The 14,705-nt window shown below is 39.7% G+C and overlaps 2 protein-coding genes across 2 annotated transcripts in view; both read right to left on the bottom strand.

The window, feature by feature from the left end:
- The window catches only part of LOC139745374 (peroxisomal targeting signal 1 receptor-like), a 29,348-nt gene that overhangs the window by 12,451 nt on the left and 2,192 nt on the right, over positions 1–14,705 (bottom strand). Inside the window, exons 3-6 of the mRNA XM_071655767.1 lie at positions 12,904–13,030; positions 6,468–6,608; positions 4,621–4,699; positions 493–528 (exon numbers count right to left, since the gene is read on the bottom strand). Of these exons, the coding sequence (XP_071511868.1) occupies positions 493–528; positions 4,621–4,699; positions 6,468–6,608; positions 12,904–13,030 (383 nt within the window). The remainder of the gene's footprint in view (positions 1–492; positions 529–4,620; positions 4,700–6,467; positions 6,609–12,903; positions 13,031–14,705) is intronic.
- LOC139745354 (uncharacterized) lies at positions 9,099–11,882 on the bottom strand. Its single transcript, XM_071655750.1, has one exon. It carries the CDS (start codon positions 11,629–11,631, stop codon positions 10,381–10,383), a length of 1,251 nt encoding a protein of 416 aa, XP_071511851.1. The 5' UTR covers positions 11,632–11,882; the 3' UTR covers positions 9,099–10,380.

Below are 14,705 nucleotides of genomic sequence, written 5' to 3'. Positions count from 1 at the left end.
TACCACATTGTGTAACAAGACTTACATGGTAACACTGTAAACTTGCACGTATACAAGTGTCAGAACAAAATATGAAAAAGTACAGGCAGAAAAAAAGAAAAAGGGAGATCAGAACACTATGCCTCTAGTGTTCGACAACAATAAAATAGTAATAATGGCAACCAGGCATATCAATTTATAGAGTGCCAAATCCATGTACATATATTCTTCTGCCCTGCATGATCCCCTGATGAACTCGACAATGATAAACAATCAACTTGAAAGGTGGATCAGGTCTTAGTTGGAATAATGCTCCAGTTTGGGATTTCCTCATCTGCAATGGTCAGTTAATCCATAGTTTTGGGGCTGCCCAAGCAAATGCTCAGTCTCATCATGTTATATTTGCTTCACATGTGTGTGCAAGGTACATGTTGTTTTATACATGATGAGGGTATTAAAAAGATTAGTGAGAAGAAAAAAAAAAACATGTCAATATGTCTGAAGACTACATACCATCTTGCATCTTCATTCTCGGCAAATTCTTCCGTCCTGGATGCATAAGAACATGAGCAAAAAACATGGTAAGGAAAACAAAAACACGAAAGAGAAACAGTACTTAGAAGAAAAAGGGATAAATAAAGATATGAGAGAAAAACAGTTGGAAGAAGATTTGATAACTAGATGATAGTCCTATAGACAGAAGTGGTACACGTAGGTCATTTTAAAGTGATTACACAGAAATAGAAGGAAAACATTTAAAAACAAACTAAGGATGCTGAACATAACTTCTCATTTTGTGGACCGTAAGTATGGAATACATTACCAAAAGAACTCTGCTCATTGATCAATTTGCAAAATGACAAAAAGAATCGTATAAGTTTTCATGTTCATTTTGACCTCATCATTGAGATGATGTTACTATGTACTTTGCATTGGTTAGAAATGTGCTATATAAAGACTGTTTATCATTACTATTGTCATAATTATCATCAGCATTGTTTGTACTGTAAATCAACTAGAAATGTCGCTATGGCGACTGATGCCTCCGCCATAATGCATGATTCTCCCAATAGGTGTATAGTACAATGTCTTCACAATGTGTGATGACAGTTTCACATACAAAGTAACTGGCAAAATATTGAAATGACAGGTTTGTCAGAAATATCCTGAATGTTCACTTTCCTTGAACTAGATTTGCTATACAGATTGTCTATTAAAGAGTGCAGGTACAAGTATTTGGGGAATTGAGGATTTTTACTTGACTCCGGAACGAACCTTTTATAAGTTTATGCATTGAGTAATTTTCAAGGTATGAAGAAAGAGTGCAATTACAGTATAAAACATTTTTTTTTTTTTATTTTAAACCTGGCCTTTGACCCCTAACCTTTGACCTATGACCTTCTGGCTGGAAATTTCCAAGAGAATCTCCATTACGTAATACATGTATATTAAGTTTTAAAAATAATAATGCAAGCATTGCATCTATATAGTATATATGAGGAAAATAGTAAAATTTTGAGGAGTTGACCTTGACCTTTGACACCTGACTATTGACTCATGACCCCTAAATTCCCTAGATAATCCCTGCCAGTCAGTATATGCGTATGTACCAAGTTCCATGAAGATATGTACATTGAACCATTTGCGAGAAAAGTGAAATTGTAACATTTTCACCTATGAAACCTTTGACCTTTTGACCTTTGACCTTATGACATGAATCTCTCTGGAGAATCTATACGCAGTAGTATATGTCTACACTAAGTTTCAAGAAAATACCTTCGGGCATTGCATGGATATGGGGAAAATAGCAACATTTTTAGCATTTGACCTTGACCTTTTGACCTTTGACCTTTTGCAAATGTCACTATAATCTACTCAACTAATTGCCCCATCATACATCATCCTTGGACCAAGTTTGGTGAAAGCTGCTTCATCCAGTTTTGAGTTATCAAGTAAACAGATAAATTTTAGGATTTGACCTTGATCTTTGACCTTTGACCTCTGTCCGATTTCACTCAAAAATCAATCAAGTAATTGCCCCATCATACATCATCCTCCAACAACGTTTGGTGAAATTTGCTCGATCCAGTCTTGAGTTATCGCATAAACGGATACAATTTCATGATTTGACCTTGACCTTTGGCCTTTGGCCAATTTCACCCAAAATCTAATCAAGTACAATTGCCCAATCATAGTATATATTTGGACCAAGTTTGGTAAAATTCAAGTAAATATTACTCAAGTTATCGCGTAAACGAAAGCGGACGGACGTACGGACGTACATACAGACGTACAGACGTACGGACGTAGGGACGGACGTACGGATGTACGGACGGACGGACAACCCGAAATATAATGCCTCCGGCACCACTTCGTGGCGGAGGCATAAAAAAGAATAATTAAAATATAAAATGGAAGCATTATCAGGGAACAGGATGACAGAAAAAGTATATTTCCTTTAAAGGGAAGGTAAACCCAAAAAGCAATGTGGATTGAGTGAAAGCAGCAACATTAGTAGAACACATCAGTGAAAGTTTGAGGAAAATCGGACAATCGATGCAAAAGTTATGAATTTTTAAAGTTTTGGTGTTGGAACCGCTGGATGAGGAGACTACTAGAGGATATGACGTATGAGTGGACAACAATACAAAGAAAATATAAAGGAAATTCAACAAAAATTCACTTTTCTAGAATTATGAAAGAGCAATGGACCAACCTCTTTCAGAAAGCAGGGGGAATAATTGCTACCCTTAACATATGTCAATATCAAGCTGATGGAATTTGTAATTTTCATGAAAAATGGATTTTTGTAGAATTTTCTTTATATTTTCTTGGTATTGTTGTCCACTCATACGTCATAACCTTTAGTAGTCTCCTCGTCCAGCTGTTCCAACACCAAAACTTTAAAAATTCATAACTTTTGCATCGATTGTCCGATTTTCTTCAAACTTTCACTGATGTGTTCTATTAATGTTGCTGCTTTCACTCAATCCACATTGCTCTTGGGGTTTATCTTCCCTTTAACACTGCAAACAGCACTATAATAAAGATTACACATTTTGTCCAATGCACAATACAAACACTGAATACGCCACTGCTGTATATTAACTGCATTATACCTTACATGCCTCATTAGCACTAAATGAAGTGGCTACAGCAGTAAGGCTGCCATATCATACAAATTGAGGCTGTGCCATTTCATTACCATCTGCGGGGCACTGAACCATGAAGCAATAATGTATTGCAGTTTCAATGTCATAGCTGATTAATATCTGTCCAAACTGTTGTATGCTAGCTCCATTTCATCTTTGTCTGTATGGCAAGTCACAAAGTATTTTCTCCACTCACTTTCCTACCACTCTCTAGGGGCTGTGGGATAGATTGTTTTTTGTTTTGTTTTGTTTTGTTTTGTTTTGTTTTTCGGGTGGGGGGGTGGTAGTGCTCATGGTTGGTTCGATTAAAGGTCCTGTTGACCTTTGGGAGTAGTGATTTTAAAAATGTTCAAGATATCACATTTGATGCATATGTGTAGGTCTGTTGTATCACAAAACATCCTACCATATGAATTTCTTGCAATAAAGCCAAAAATATAAGGAGATATCAGTATTGTTCTCATTAAACTGTAACTGTAGACGGTTTCGTCTGGAAACACTTATATCATAACTATTGTTCACATTTCGTGTATTTAAAAGATTTACTTAACATCTTATTCAAATTTATGAAGTTCTTCCGTCGTGATGTTTTCATTGCAACTGATTGACAATCAGTTGTAATTACTTAACATCGATTATAAGGATTCAAATTTTTACAGTGGTTGTTTCTATCCCTAACTCACATTTTATCTTAAAGCACTAATGCTGTTTTGTTTTTTCTTCTGCAAATGGTAAATTATCCCTTTAAGGGTCAATGCTCCATTTCCCCTTGGTTTTCTCTTTTTTATTTTTAACCAAAAGTGTTTGACGCCTGCAGCCTCCCTGTTCAGCAGCCCCATGCTGTCAGTGTATCTGTCTACCAGTCTATGCTCTAAAAATCTATTCTAGCAACTTGCGAGCTACTTATCTACACAGCAATGTTGGCGTCTGTAAACCTGACTATCTATTCATCTATAATTCAATGTCTAATTGAAATTTGCCCCATCATTCCACATGTGTATATCTTTCTATAAATACCTGGTATAACGATTCTCCTTCAACTAAATTGAATCTACTCCCATTCCAAGATCTCTCTTTGTGTATATCTTCTATCAGTCTATCTACAGGTCTACCTGTCTGTTAGTCTGCTTATGTTCTGTTTTTACATATCGTCTGCTGAGAATGAGAAGGGCGTTAAGTGGTCTTGAACACTATGGGTTTTGTGGCAATTTAACGCCCTTATCATTCTCAACCGACGATATATAATGATTACTGTGTTACAACACTTGGTAATTAGTAGTAATTAGTAATTATAAAGTGCCTTATAGATATTAGTGCTTTGTTCATCTTCGCTAAGCTTTGTCATGTCTGTGCAGTGCTGTTTCAATCATTTGATCTTGTTCTCACCACATTGTGTTTTGTGTCCAACTCAACACATGCACAAACATGTTCAGCTCTAGTAAATTAATGAAAAAAAAAATTATTATCATTTATGAAAAAAAAAACTCACCACAGTTTGTGTTCACTTTGCTCTAGGTACTCTTCTGCCCATTTGGTGTTGGAGGTCGTAGGAATTATATCTGGGCCAACTGTACACATGTATGATAAAACACAGAAATAAGGATCCATTAATAACTTGAGTCAATCGGTACTTGGGCTCTACAAACCTCTGCAGATGAAACACCATACTGATACAACAAAAACTTAAAACAAACAAACACACAAACAAAAACAGTCTTACAAAAAAATCACATTTTGGTCTTCAAAAAATGGGAAAACGAGTAAATTTAGTACACGCTCCATCCAATTTGGAGAAAAAAAAATCAAAACATACTTTTTTTAGATGAAGGGAAGACATGCGATGAGAAAACATATTAGTGGGCAGCTCTTGAGTACTGTTTGACAAATATTATTAATTTGGGATATGGTGAGGTGCTCAGGCTGGAGCAATATTCCCTTTCGCCCATTTTCAATTTAAATCTGTGCTATGTGTCACCACTGAATCAGCACAGCATGCCTGAGGAGTCACAAAGGTATTCGGAAAGTTTCTAAAATTCAAAGTACCTTGCAGAGTTTTGGACTCACATTTATACGTCAACAGGACACAAATTAAGTTTACAGATTTCGCATAATATATATTATGTGACCGTGCATCACAAAACAAACAAATACATGTAGTCGCACCCCTTGATTTTATGCGAGGACTCAAAACAGGTGAAATGGGTCAACTACGTCAATCTTGAGTTTTTCATATCTTCCGAAAGAGCTATCTTTCTTCTACATTATTCTTGAGTTTGGGATCCCAACTTGAATGGGAAAGTGGGTTTTCAGCAGTTTTTCTACAACTCTTTTTTGGTAAAGTAGTGTGATCAGGTATGTCTTACAGGCCTCTTTTTCATTTCTTGAAAATCCTTTTCACACTCTTCACTTTCAACTCTAATAACTTCTGAAAGGATAATGCTACTGCTTTGAAAGTTGACATTAATCACGGACAAAATGTGTTGATAAAGCATGCTCAATTCCAGCTTAATCTGATAATCCCTTCATTGTTGTTGCTACAGTGGTTTACATCCTGTTTTTGTCCCATTCATCGCACAGGTAGCACGGCTTAGTAAAGATTTTAAAGCATTTGATTAGACGCTGTACTTCAGAGCCTTTTTTCTCAGTTCACACCTTTCCAGAGTGTGTGCTTTCTTTCCAATATTTAGATAGTTTAGGAGAGTCCATTTGAATTGAGTTATTACGTGTACATCATTTTAAAGCTTAGAGTCTGCTCTTTCAGAATCTGCCCTTAACTGAAAATCCATGTCTGGTGACTTTTTGTTGGTTTTGGGGTGCAGGGTCACATATACCTATTATGCCATGTTGCCATGTTTTTATTTTTTGCAAATTTTGTAGATTGCTAATTTCGAATTTAACAAAAAAACCTTTAAACTTTGACCCTGACATGAATGCGATGTGCACGTGTACATTTCTCTGTTCATTTCAGCACTCCACATTCAAGAATTCAAAGTCTACTTGCAAAACTGTCAGGAAGTCTCAATTCGCGAAAAATTACACTTGCTAAATATATGGTACTCTATATATGTATGCAGTAAACTTCTTCCTAGGGGAAAAACCACAACACACACACAGAACATCCCAATGGAAGTTTAAAAAAAAAAAAAATTACAAGAATATGGAATCATGCCTTGCATATATATAAAGTCAATGAAATATCCAGATGACATGTAAGTCAAACAATGTGTATCCGATTACATGAGAACACATACAGTGTAGCACTTGACAACTGTCAAGCAGGGGAAGAAAAAAAAAAAGAGTGAATGGTCTGAAATAAATCAAAAACTTAAAACATACCAGCATCTCTCTGGGAGTCAAGGAAATCCTTCGTCCAGTCCAGGTCAGTGTCGTCGACGATCTCACCAGCTCTCTGTTGCTCAGCCTCAAGGAACTCTGCCGCCCAGTCCGGCTGCGAAGCGAGATGCGCCACGCCAGGTGCTGTGGTAACCAAATCATTCAACAAAGATGTCACTGCTCCAATGCCTCTTCTTTCATCAGCTTTCAATGCACTCAGTTGAATTGTTTTCCCCTCCTCCTCCCCCACTCCCTCATCCAGCAGAAAAGAAAAACATCATGAATAGCAAAACAATAGTAAGCTAATAATCAACGTTAGTGAAGGTGATGGGACAAACTATCATTTCCGAAGCAATCTGGATGTATAGCTATCTTTCCGATGTGCAGCTGAGGAAAGATGCTCATACACATTCAGATCGCCGAGGAAGTGATAGTTTGTCTCATTGCCTAAAACTTAAAGTTGATTATTTGCTTTATATTCCACATCTCGGGTAGCGGTAATACTACGAGTCAACTTTAGACGTATATATGCGCGTAGCTGACAAAATAGAAAGATTAAATGAGAACTTACCTGTTTGAAATTTGATCTTTATTTTACGAGGGAGTTGTAGGAAGAGAATACATTGAGAGACCCGCTTTGCGCACGCGCAGTCATTTTTCGAAGCATCAAATGTGGCTGCTGGATATCTGAAAGATTATGGAGAACTTAGCTTCAAGTTTGAAACCTTTGGGAGGGAGAGGAGGGAATGTATTCTCTTCCTACAACTCCCTCGTAAAATAAAGATCAAATTTCAAACAGGTAAGTTCTCATTTAATCTTTCTATTTTACTTCTGGAGTCTCCGAAAGAGACTACATTGAGATTTTGAAGCCCAGCAGCCACATTTGTAAGAAGATAACAGAAATGACTATGAATTGTCATTTACCAAAAAGGGTAAATTGTTTACCTTGTCTGGTCATTTCTTTAGTAGAGCAGTTGTGAGACACTTGCTCCCATCATCGAGCAAGGGTTTGCTGTAGAACTTTCTGAAAGTCTTTTCATTCGTCCAGCCTGCCTTCTCAAGGATAAACGAAACTGGCAAGTCTGCTCTGTGTGCAGCTGACGTCGCAGCTGCTCTTGTTGAGTGAGCCTTATATTTTGAAGTGTCGATTCCTGCCGCTGTCATAACATCTTTGATCCACCTGGAGATGGTTTGTGACGTAACTTTCGCATGGGGTCTGCGAAAACTAATAAAGAGCCGACGCTCTTGACCTCGAATTTCCTCAGTCCTCCGTATGTAGGCTTTGATGTAGTTGACAACGCACAATCGACGATCTGGAGGGTAGGCTCTCATGCTCAGTGTGTAGCCAGCGTTTCCCGGCCTATTTTGTTTCAGTAACTCGCTGAAATGAAATGTAACTGATGATCCCTTGAGTATCATGTTGTCCAAATTCAGGAGCTGCAACGACTGTGCTCGCTGTGTTGAGATGAGAGCCATGAGCATGCATAGCTTTTTGGTGAGATCTCGTAGGCTCAGTGCATTTGCCGGTGACAGCTTTCTGAGGTAACAAAACACAATATTTACATCCCAAGTATCTACATAGCGAGGTCTTGGGGTTCGGAGATGGAAAACTCCCTTCATAAATCTTGATATCAAAATGTTGTTCCCAACTGTAGAGGCACCATCCTCAAGAACTAGGAATGATGCGAGCGCACTTCTTGCTGTGTTGAGTGCATTGTATCCAAGACCTCCTACATGAAAAAGCTCACTAAGAAATTCTAAAACAAACTGAACACTAGAGTGAAGATGGCTTTTCTTCTTACTCTTGCAAAAGTCTTTCCACTTCTTTATGTACACACAATATTGCTTCTGGGTAGAGGCTCTCCAAGAAGCGGCCAAAATGTCCACAATTTCCTTCTTTAGTCCTGTCCTTTCGAAGGGCTGCCGCATAACCTGCAACAGAGAAGATCAATTCGATCATACAAGGGATGTGGTTCATGCGTTACAGGTTGCGTTAATAGGTTCCTACTCCTTGTAATTAGCACTGCTTCACCCTTTAACATCCTTTTCAGCTTAGGAAACCATGCCTGTGTGGGCCAATTTGGCACTACCATTATGCCTTCAGCTCTATCTGTCCTAATTTTTTGAAGACATCTTGGGATGAGACAGAATGGGGGAAAGGCATAGAATTTGAATTCTCCCCAATCCAACGTAAATGCATCTACGGCTTCTGCATTTGGATCTGGCAACCAAGTGACATATCTCTCAAGTTGGTTGTTTAGTCTGGACGCAAAGAGATCAATGTCTGGAAGCCCAAAAACTGAAACTAGTTTGTTAAAGGCTTGCTTGTTAAGCATCCATTCATTTCGGTCACTGAACTTTCTAGACCTGCTGTCTGCCTCAGTGTTCTCACTCCCTGGAAGGTGTGCTGCAGTAACCCAAATATTACGTTCCATGCACCACCTCCAGATGTCTCTAGCTGCACTGTCACAGTCCTTGGACTTAATACCCCCCATGTTATTCAAATAAGCAACTGCTGTTGTCTTGTCTGACCTAAGGAGGACATGAACATCATGTAAAGAAGAGCAAAAGGACTTCAGTCCAAACCCGGCTGCCAATGTTTCCAGGTAATTGATATCATTCTTTCTAGCTCTTTCCATTTCAAGATCGTTCCATCTGCCTCCTGTTTCAATGGACAGATTTGTGGCTCCCCAACCAAGTCCACTAGCGTCTGTACGCAGCTCAAGTGTAGGTCTGTTACGCTTAATTGGTGCACACTCCTCAAAGACATGATTAATCCACCATTTGAGCTCTTCTTTCCCTTCTAATGACAGCTTCATAGGTCTGTCAAAATGGCCTTTGTTAGCTTTAAGGGCGGCAATTTTGTCACGTTCTAGGCATCTGTAGAAAAGAGGGCCATGTTGGACTCCAGGGAAAGTAGCTATTATCTTCCCGATAACATGTGACACCTGCCTGATTGTGGGTCTAGTATTGTCAAGCAAGTCTGAACAGACTGTGATAATGTCCTGCATTTTCTCTTCTGGCAGGGAGATAGTCATATCACCAGTGTGCAGCTTAAACCCTAGGAAAGTGAGCTCTTGTTGGGGTTCTAGCATAGATTTCTCCTCGTGGACTACGAAACCTAGTTCAGACAGGAGATTTGTGGTTGCACGTACAGCCTCCTTTGCTTGTTCTACTGACTCTCCAATAATGAGAGTATCATCAAGGTAGCCTAGTACTATGTGCCCCATTTCTCTCAATGTAGCGAAAACAGGTTTCATGAGCTTGGTGAAAAGTCTGGGCGCTGTGCTGAGCCCATTTGGTAGGACTTTGAACCTGTAAAATTTCCCTTGCCATGGAAATTTCAAGAATTTTCTGTGTTCAGTGTCAATTGGGATGGAGTAGTAAGCATCTCGGAGGTCGACTGAGGCTAGGAAATCTCCTGGGGAGATTAAAAGGGCAGCTGTATGAATGTTATCCATTTTGAAGTGTTGTACGCTCACACACTTGTTCAAATCTGTCAAATCAAGTATTAGTCGAACACCCCCATTTTTCTTGGGTCGTGTGAAAATGTTTGAGAGAAATTCTCCTTCTTCATGACCACATTCTTCGATAACATTCTTAGTCAGTAAGCTTGCGATCTCTCTGTCAATACAAGCTGAATTGTGCTGGTTTGGTTTGTATTGAATGAAGGGCTTATCCCTCCTAGGGGGCATACATGCTTCTTCAAATTCAATTTTGTAACCCCTGATTGCTGCCAAAATAAATGGATCAGCTGTGATTTGGCACCATCGCCTGTAAAAAAGCCTCACTCGACCTCCGACTGCCACTGGAGCTTTCTTTGGAATACATTGCACACACGTACAAATACATTGGGGAATGCAGGTATGATCATGATGTGAATCGAAACTACCTACCTCTTTGGGTATGCTGGTAGTTATTTCTTGCGCTGCATTGGAGGCCTGTGCTGTGGAGCCTGTTGTGGGGGGCGGCTCGCTGTGCGGGGTGGTGGCTGCTTGCTGTGACCCCACTGTGGGCGCTGACCTAAAAAAGGCCTGCTACTACCGCCGGCTGTTGGTCTGTGTGTTGAGGCAGCTGAACTTGCAGTCCAGCCAGCACTTCTGTATTGTCGCTTGGAGAAAGCTGCTCCCCTGTACGGGTGGTACGTGCTAGACTGTGGCCGCGAAATTGGGTTTCTCATCACCCCTGATGCAGCTTTCTGCTCCTCTTTGAGATCTTTCATTCTCTTTCCCAATTCATCTCCGAATAGGAATTTAGTGACGGGAGTGGAAGGTTTGCAAAGATGAGAGTAAGTGGCTGCCATGTCCGGCTTGATAAGCTCTTTCCTCAACGAATTGAGTTCAAAATTGGCATTGCACAGCAACGCCAATGCGTCCTGCTGTGTGTCAGTCAGCCGAGGTGATGGGAAGGACTGTATTAGCGCACTCAGGCCCTTCGTCAGCGACTTCTGCACACGCTGTAACTTGGCATCTCTACTGCGTGTGTGTTGCGGTAGGTTATCCCAGATCGGGCCGTTCACCTTCGGTGTAGCGAGGTAAACACAGTTGCTCGGGGCTGGATACTTAGATGCCGTCTCTTCCAACACTTTTTCTTCTAGCGGGTGGCTTATGAGGTAAGTAGTAGAGCTGGCTAAGTCCTCGTCTACCGGTAGTCCTGTATCACCCGGCTTGGCAAATTTTGCTGCGAGAACGGGAATTTCTTGCACGTCTGCCGCGTCTGACGCAAAATCGCCTTCTTCTCTGTTGGCTTCGCCCGTGTCACGCACGTGCGGCTCCCCGCACTGTTGAAAATCAGTTTCCATAGGAATTTCGCACTGTCCGGCGCTGTGCGCCTCATCGTACGCCACAAATTGGCGCGATGCCGGTTTCGGCGGCGTGGAGTTTACACTGGGCAGCGCGTCGACCACTTTACTCAGAAGACTTTCCAGTCTCGATAGTCTGTCCTCGACATCCGAGGATTTTTCGGCCGTCTTTGGGCCCTGCTTCGCTTGCGGCACTGTACCCGCCATGTTAGTACCGGAAACCGTGTCCGACTTAACTAGTTTCTTTTTCGGCTTGACTTTTTTGTCTGTCGGAGGGGAACGTTCTTCGCAAACAACGTTGATGCTTCCCACTGCGCCGGGCTTAGCCGGATGATGCAGCTGTTCTTTGAGCTGTTGTGCCTCCATCACCGTAGCCACCGCGTGACTTTCGTGGAATGAGGCCGCTAGAAAGGGCTGTGCTTGCCGCCTTGCTAAGCACCGAATATTCGTTGTACGATATAGGAAGATTGCGGAATCTAATTCCACTAACTGCTGGTTTCTAGAACCGTTAGTACCGCGAAAATGCGATAAAAGATCAGAATTTTCGACTGCGATAAGGGAACTACGTTCGAATACTCGTGCGTAGAAAAGCGATATGACTGCGCGTGCGCAAAGCGGGTCTCTCAATGTAGTCTCTTTCGGAGACTCCAGAAGTAAAACAACGAATTTGCTTCGCGCACCATGGCACCGAAACTGTGGACTACCACTCTTGACCTAGTCAAGTGATAGTCCACAGTGCAACGCACTTTTATTTCGCACATACAATGTACTCATCTCGCATTAGGACTGTATGGACTGAAGAGATCAGCGAAACAAAAATGACTATCACTATAGAATGTAACAAACTTTTCTCTCAGGTGATGTGATGGGCAGAACTACGCTTTATCACGTGATTACGTCTTGAACAATCCTGTAGCAAGATTCTTAGTATGTGGACTATACCTTTTGAATTCTTATCACATCTGTGGCTATCCTTGAACATTTCAATGACACCAGTAGTAAATGCTTTAAATAGTAAGACCTTATGGTGTCTCATGTCCAGCAGCATTTGCAAAGATTCTGGTGCAATGAAACTTCCAATGAGACACAAAAAGTATGCAACATTACCTATTGGTTTTCTCATCACTTGCTAAATCTTCAAGAGGCAAATGCACATGGTATTTTAATCTAAACGCTCTCAGTTGAGCAATTAAGGAGAATGAGGTTGTATTATCTCCGAGTCGGATAACAGTTCATTCTTGGTTGGTTGCACGGGCCTGAGGGCCAAAGTAATTTTGATTGCTTTTTTCCAACCCAGCAACTTAGGGAAGCACATCAGGAAAAGCCTGACTTTTTGTGCTCTTGTATTATGCTTGTTTTGTTTGTTTGTCTGTTGTTTGATCATTCACTTGTATTGTCTTTCAAATGGTGAATAATATTTAGTAATTTATTGCAGCATGAAATGTCACCTCCTGTAGCTAACCTGCCACCATCCTTGCAAACATAATGAAATAAATGATGAAACTCTTAACTTGTCACTTCTGTTGTTTGGCTCCTCAAAGTATTCTACGAATGTAATCACAGAAGGCATTAATGATTTGTAAGTATTATTTACATACACTATTGTCAACACTTGAACAGAGAGCCTGGAAAACATACCTTGGGAGAGAGCCTGCCTGCTGTGAAGACTTTCTATTTCCTGCATCTCATGTAGCAGGGCATCCATGCGAAAAGTCTGGGGAGGCCCCACATGACGATGCTGGTCTGCCAGAAACTCATGCACCAGCTATAGTAGGAAAAAAAAAAATATAGGAAGTGGTGTTAGTGATCCATAACAAAAGCAAGGGAATATTGAATGCATTTGTATATATTTGACACGACAGATAGAGCTCTAGATATGAAAGCTTTAGTCATATCATAAATGACATGGAAAATACTGTTTATCCATGAAAAAAAATGGTTTATAATAAAGATGACCTGAAAATGAAGGGGAAAAAAACTTTTATTTACTTTAGAGAATTTCTGGTATATATTGCTTCGAAGCAACTATCCCCACACTTGATTGTGATGATCTCCACATTCTTTGTTTCTTTTTTTCTGATTTGTAAGATAAACTGAATTGTCATGATATAAAAGCAAATTCATTATTTCACACTAAAGACACTTTACATTAAAATCACAATTAATTTGTAAAATTATTGCTTCGCAACCATGTTTAATCACAATGTCAGCTTTTGTGTGACACCTTTGATACATGGTACGCTGTATACATGCTTTTTAAAAAGCAAAATGCAGAAATGAGAAAGGGGAACAGACAACACAACAGCTTAAGCTTGATATTCCACTGCAAATATGACTGCTCTGGTCTGAAATCACATTTTCCACAATGGGGAAAGTGAATGTAAAACCTTGTCCATGTAGCTAGTGCGGGTTTGAAAAGAAACTTATAAATGCAATCTTAGAAGCTACTTTATGGTAGGAAATTGTATAATATGCCATTGCTGATACATATAATTCAAATAACATTTTGGTAAGAAGAAGATAAAAAAGCAGAATTCACTGAAATATGTGGTTTACAAAGTAGATAATAGCAGCTTTTCACTCCTAAAATTAAAGCTAGCCTTGTATCCGCACAACTCACACATTTATAATATATAGTTCATTGATACTTATATACCACATAATTGTTAATAGTACCACCTCACAAATTTATAATAAAAGTCTCAAACAGGTTAGAGCTCTGAATTCTGTTCTAGAACCTTGAAATATGGACATTACTGCATTTCTGCTTGCTTTTCCACCTTATTTTGGAGAGAAGTGAGATACCATAATCATCTGCTTGTACTAAAAATCACAGCGATGAAAGATTCAATGAATAAGAAAGGTCCTGTAAATATACCATACTTTGGTGCCACTTGATTTTCCTGTAACTTGAAAGAAAAAAAAAATTATATTTGAAGTGGGAAAACATTCCTCTCATTATCCACCTTCTAATTTCTATCAATTTGATGGGACACTATATTTTAGTCATCCTAGCTATTGTGCCATGTTATCTGGTATGCACAGCCAAATCTCTAAATGACAACACATCTATGTACTCTGTATAAAGACCATATGTGATCATTAAAAATTTGTTTCCCATGTGTCTTTGGAGAACGAGCATGTCCTTTAAAACCTCTTGGTCTGCCAATGAAATTTGGTTCTTGTTTTTCTATCTCTTCCGGGTCACCTTTGTACACTGGTTTCACTGTACATATATTCATAGAAGACATGGTAACACAAAAGAGCAACGACCAGCCCCCTTGTTAAAGGACAAGTTCACCTTCATAAACATAAGGATTGAGAGAATGTAGCAATATTAGTAGAACACATCATTGAAAGTTTGAGGAAAATCAGACAATCCGTTCAAAAGTTATGAATTTTTGAAGTTTTTGTGCAGTACCCGCTGGATGAGAAGACTA

This window comes from Diadema antillarum, unplaced genomic scaffold (genome assembly GCF_040938485.1).
Source record: "Diadema antillarum isolate AM-2024a unplaced genomic scaffold, OU_Dant_1.0 seq00001259_RagTag, whole genome shotgun sequence".
NCBI lineage: Eukaryota > Metazoa > Echinodermata > Echinoidea > Diadematoida > Diadematidae > Diadema > Diadema antillarum.
This window is presented reverse-complemented; position numbering and strand designations above follow the sequence as displayed.

Coding starts and splice junctions, on each gene's coding strand:
- LOC139745354 (XM_071655750.1), bottom strand. CDS start 11,631: ATGGAGGCACAACAGCTCAAAGAACAGCTGCATCATCCGGCTAAGCCC.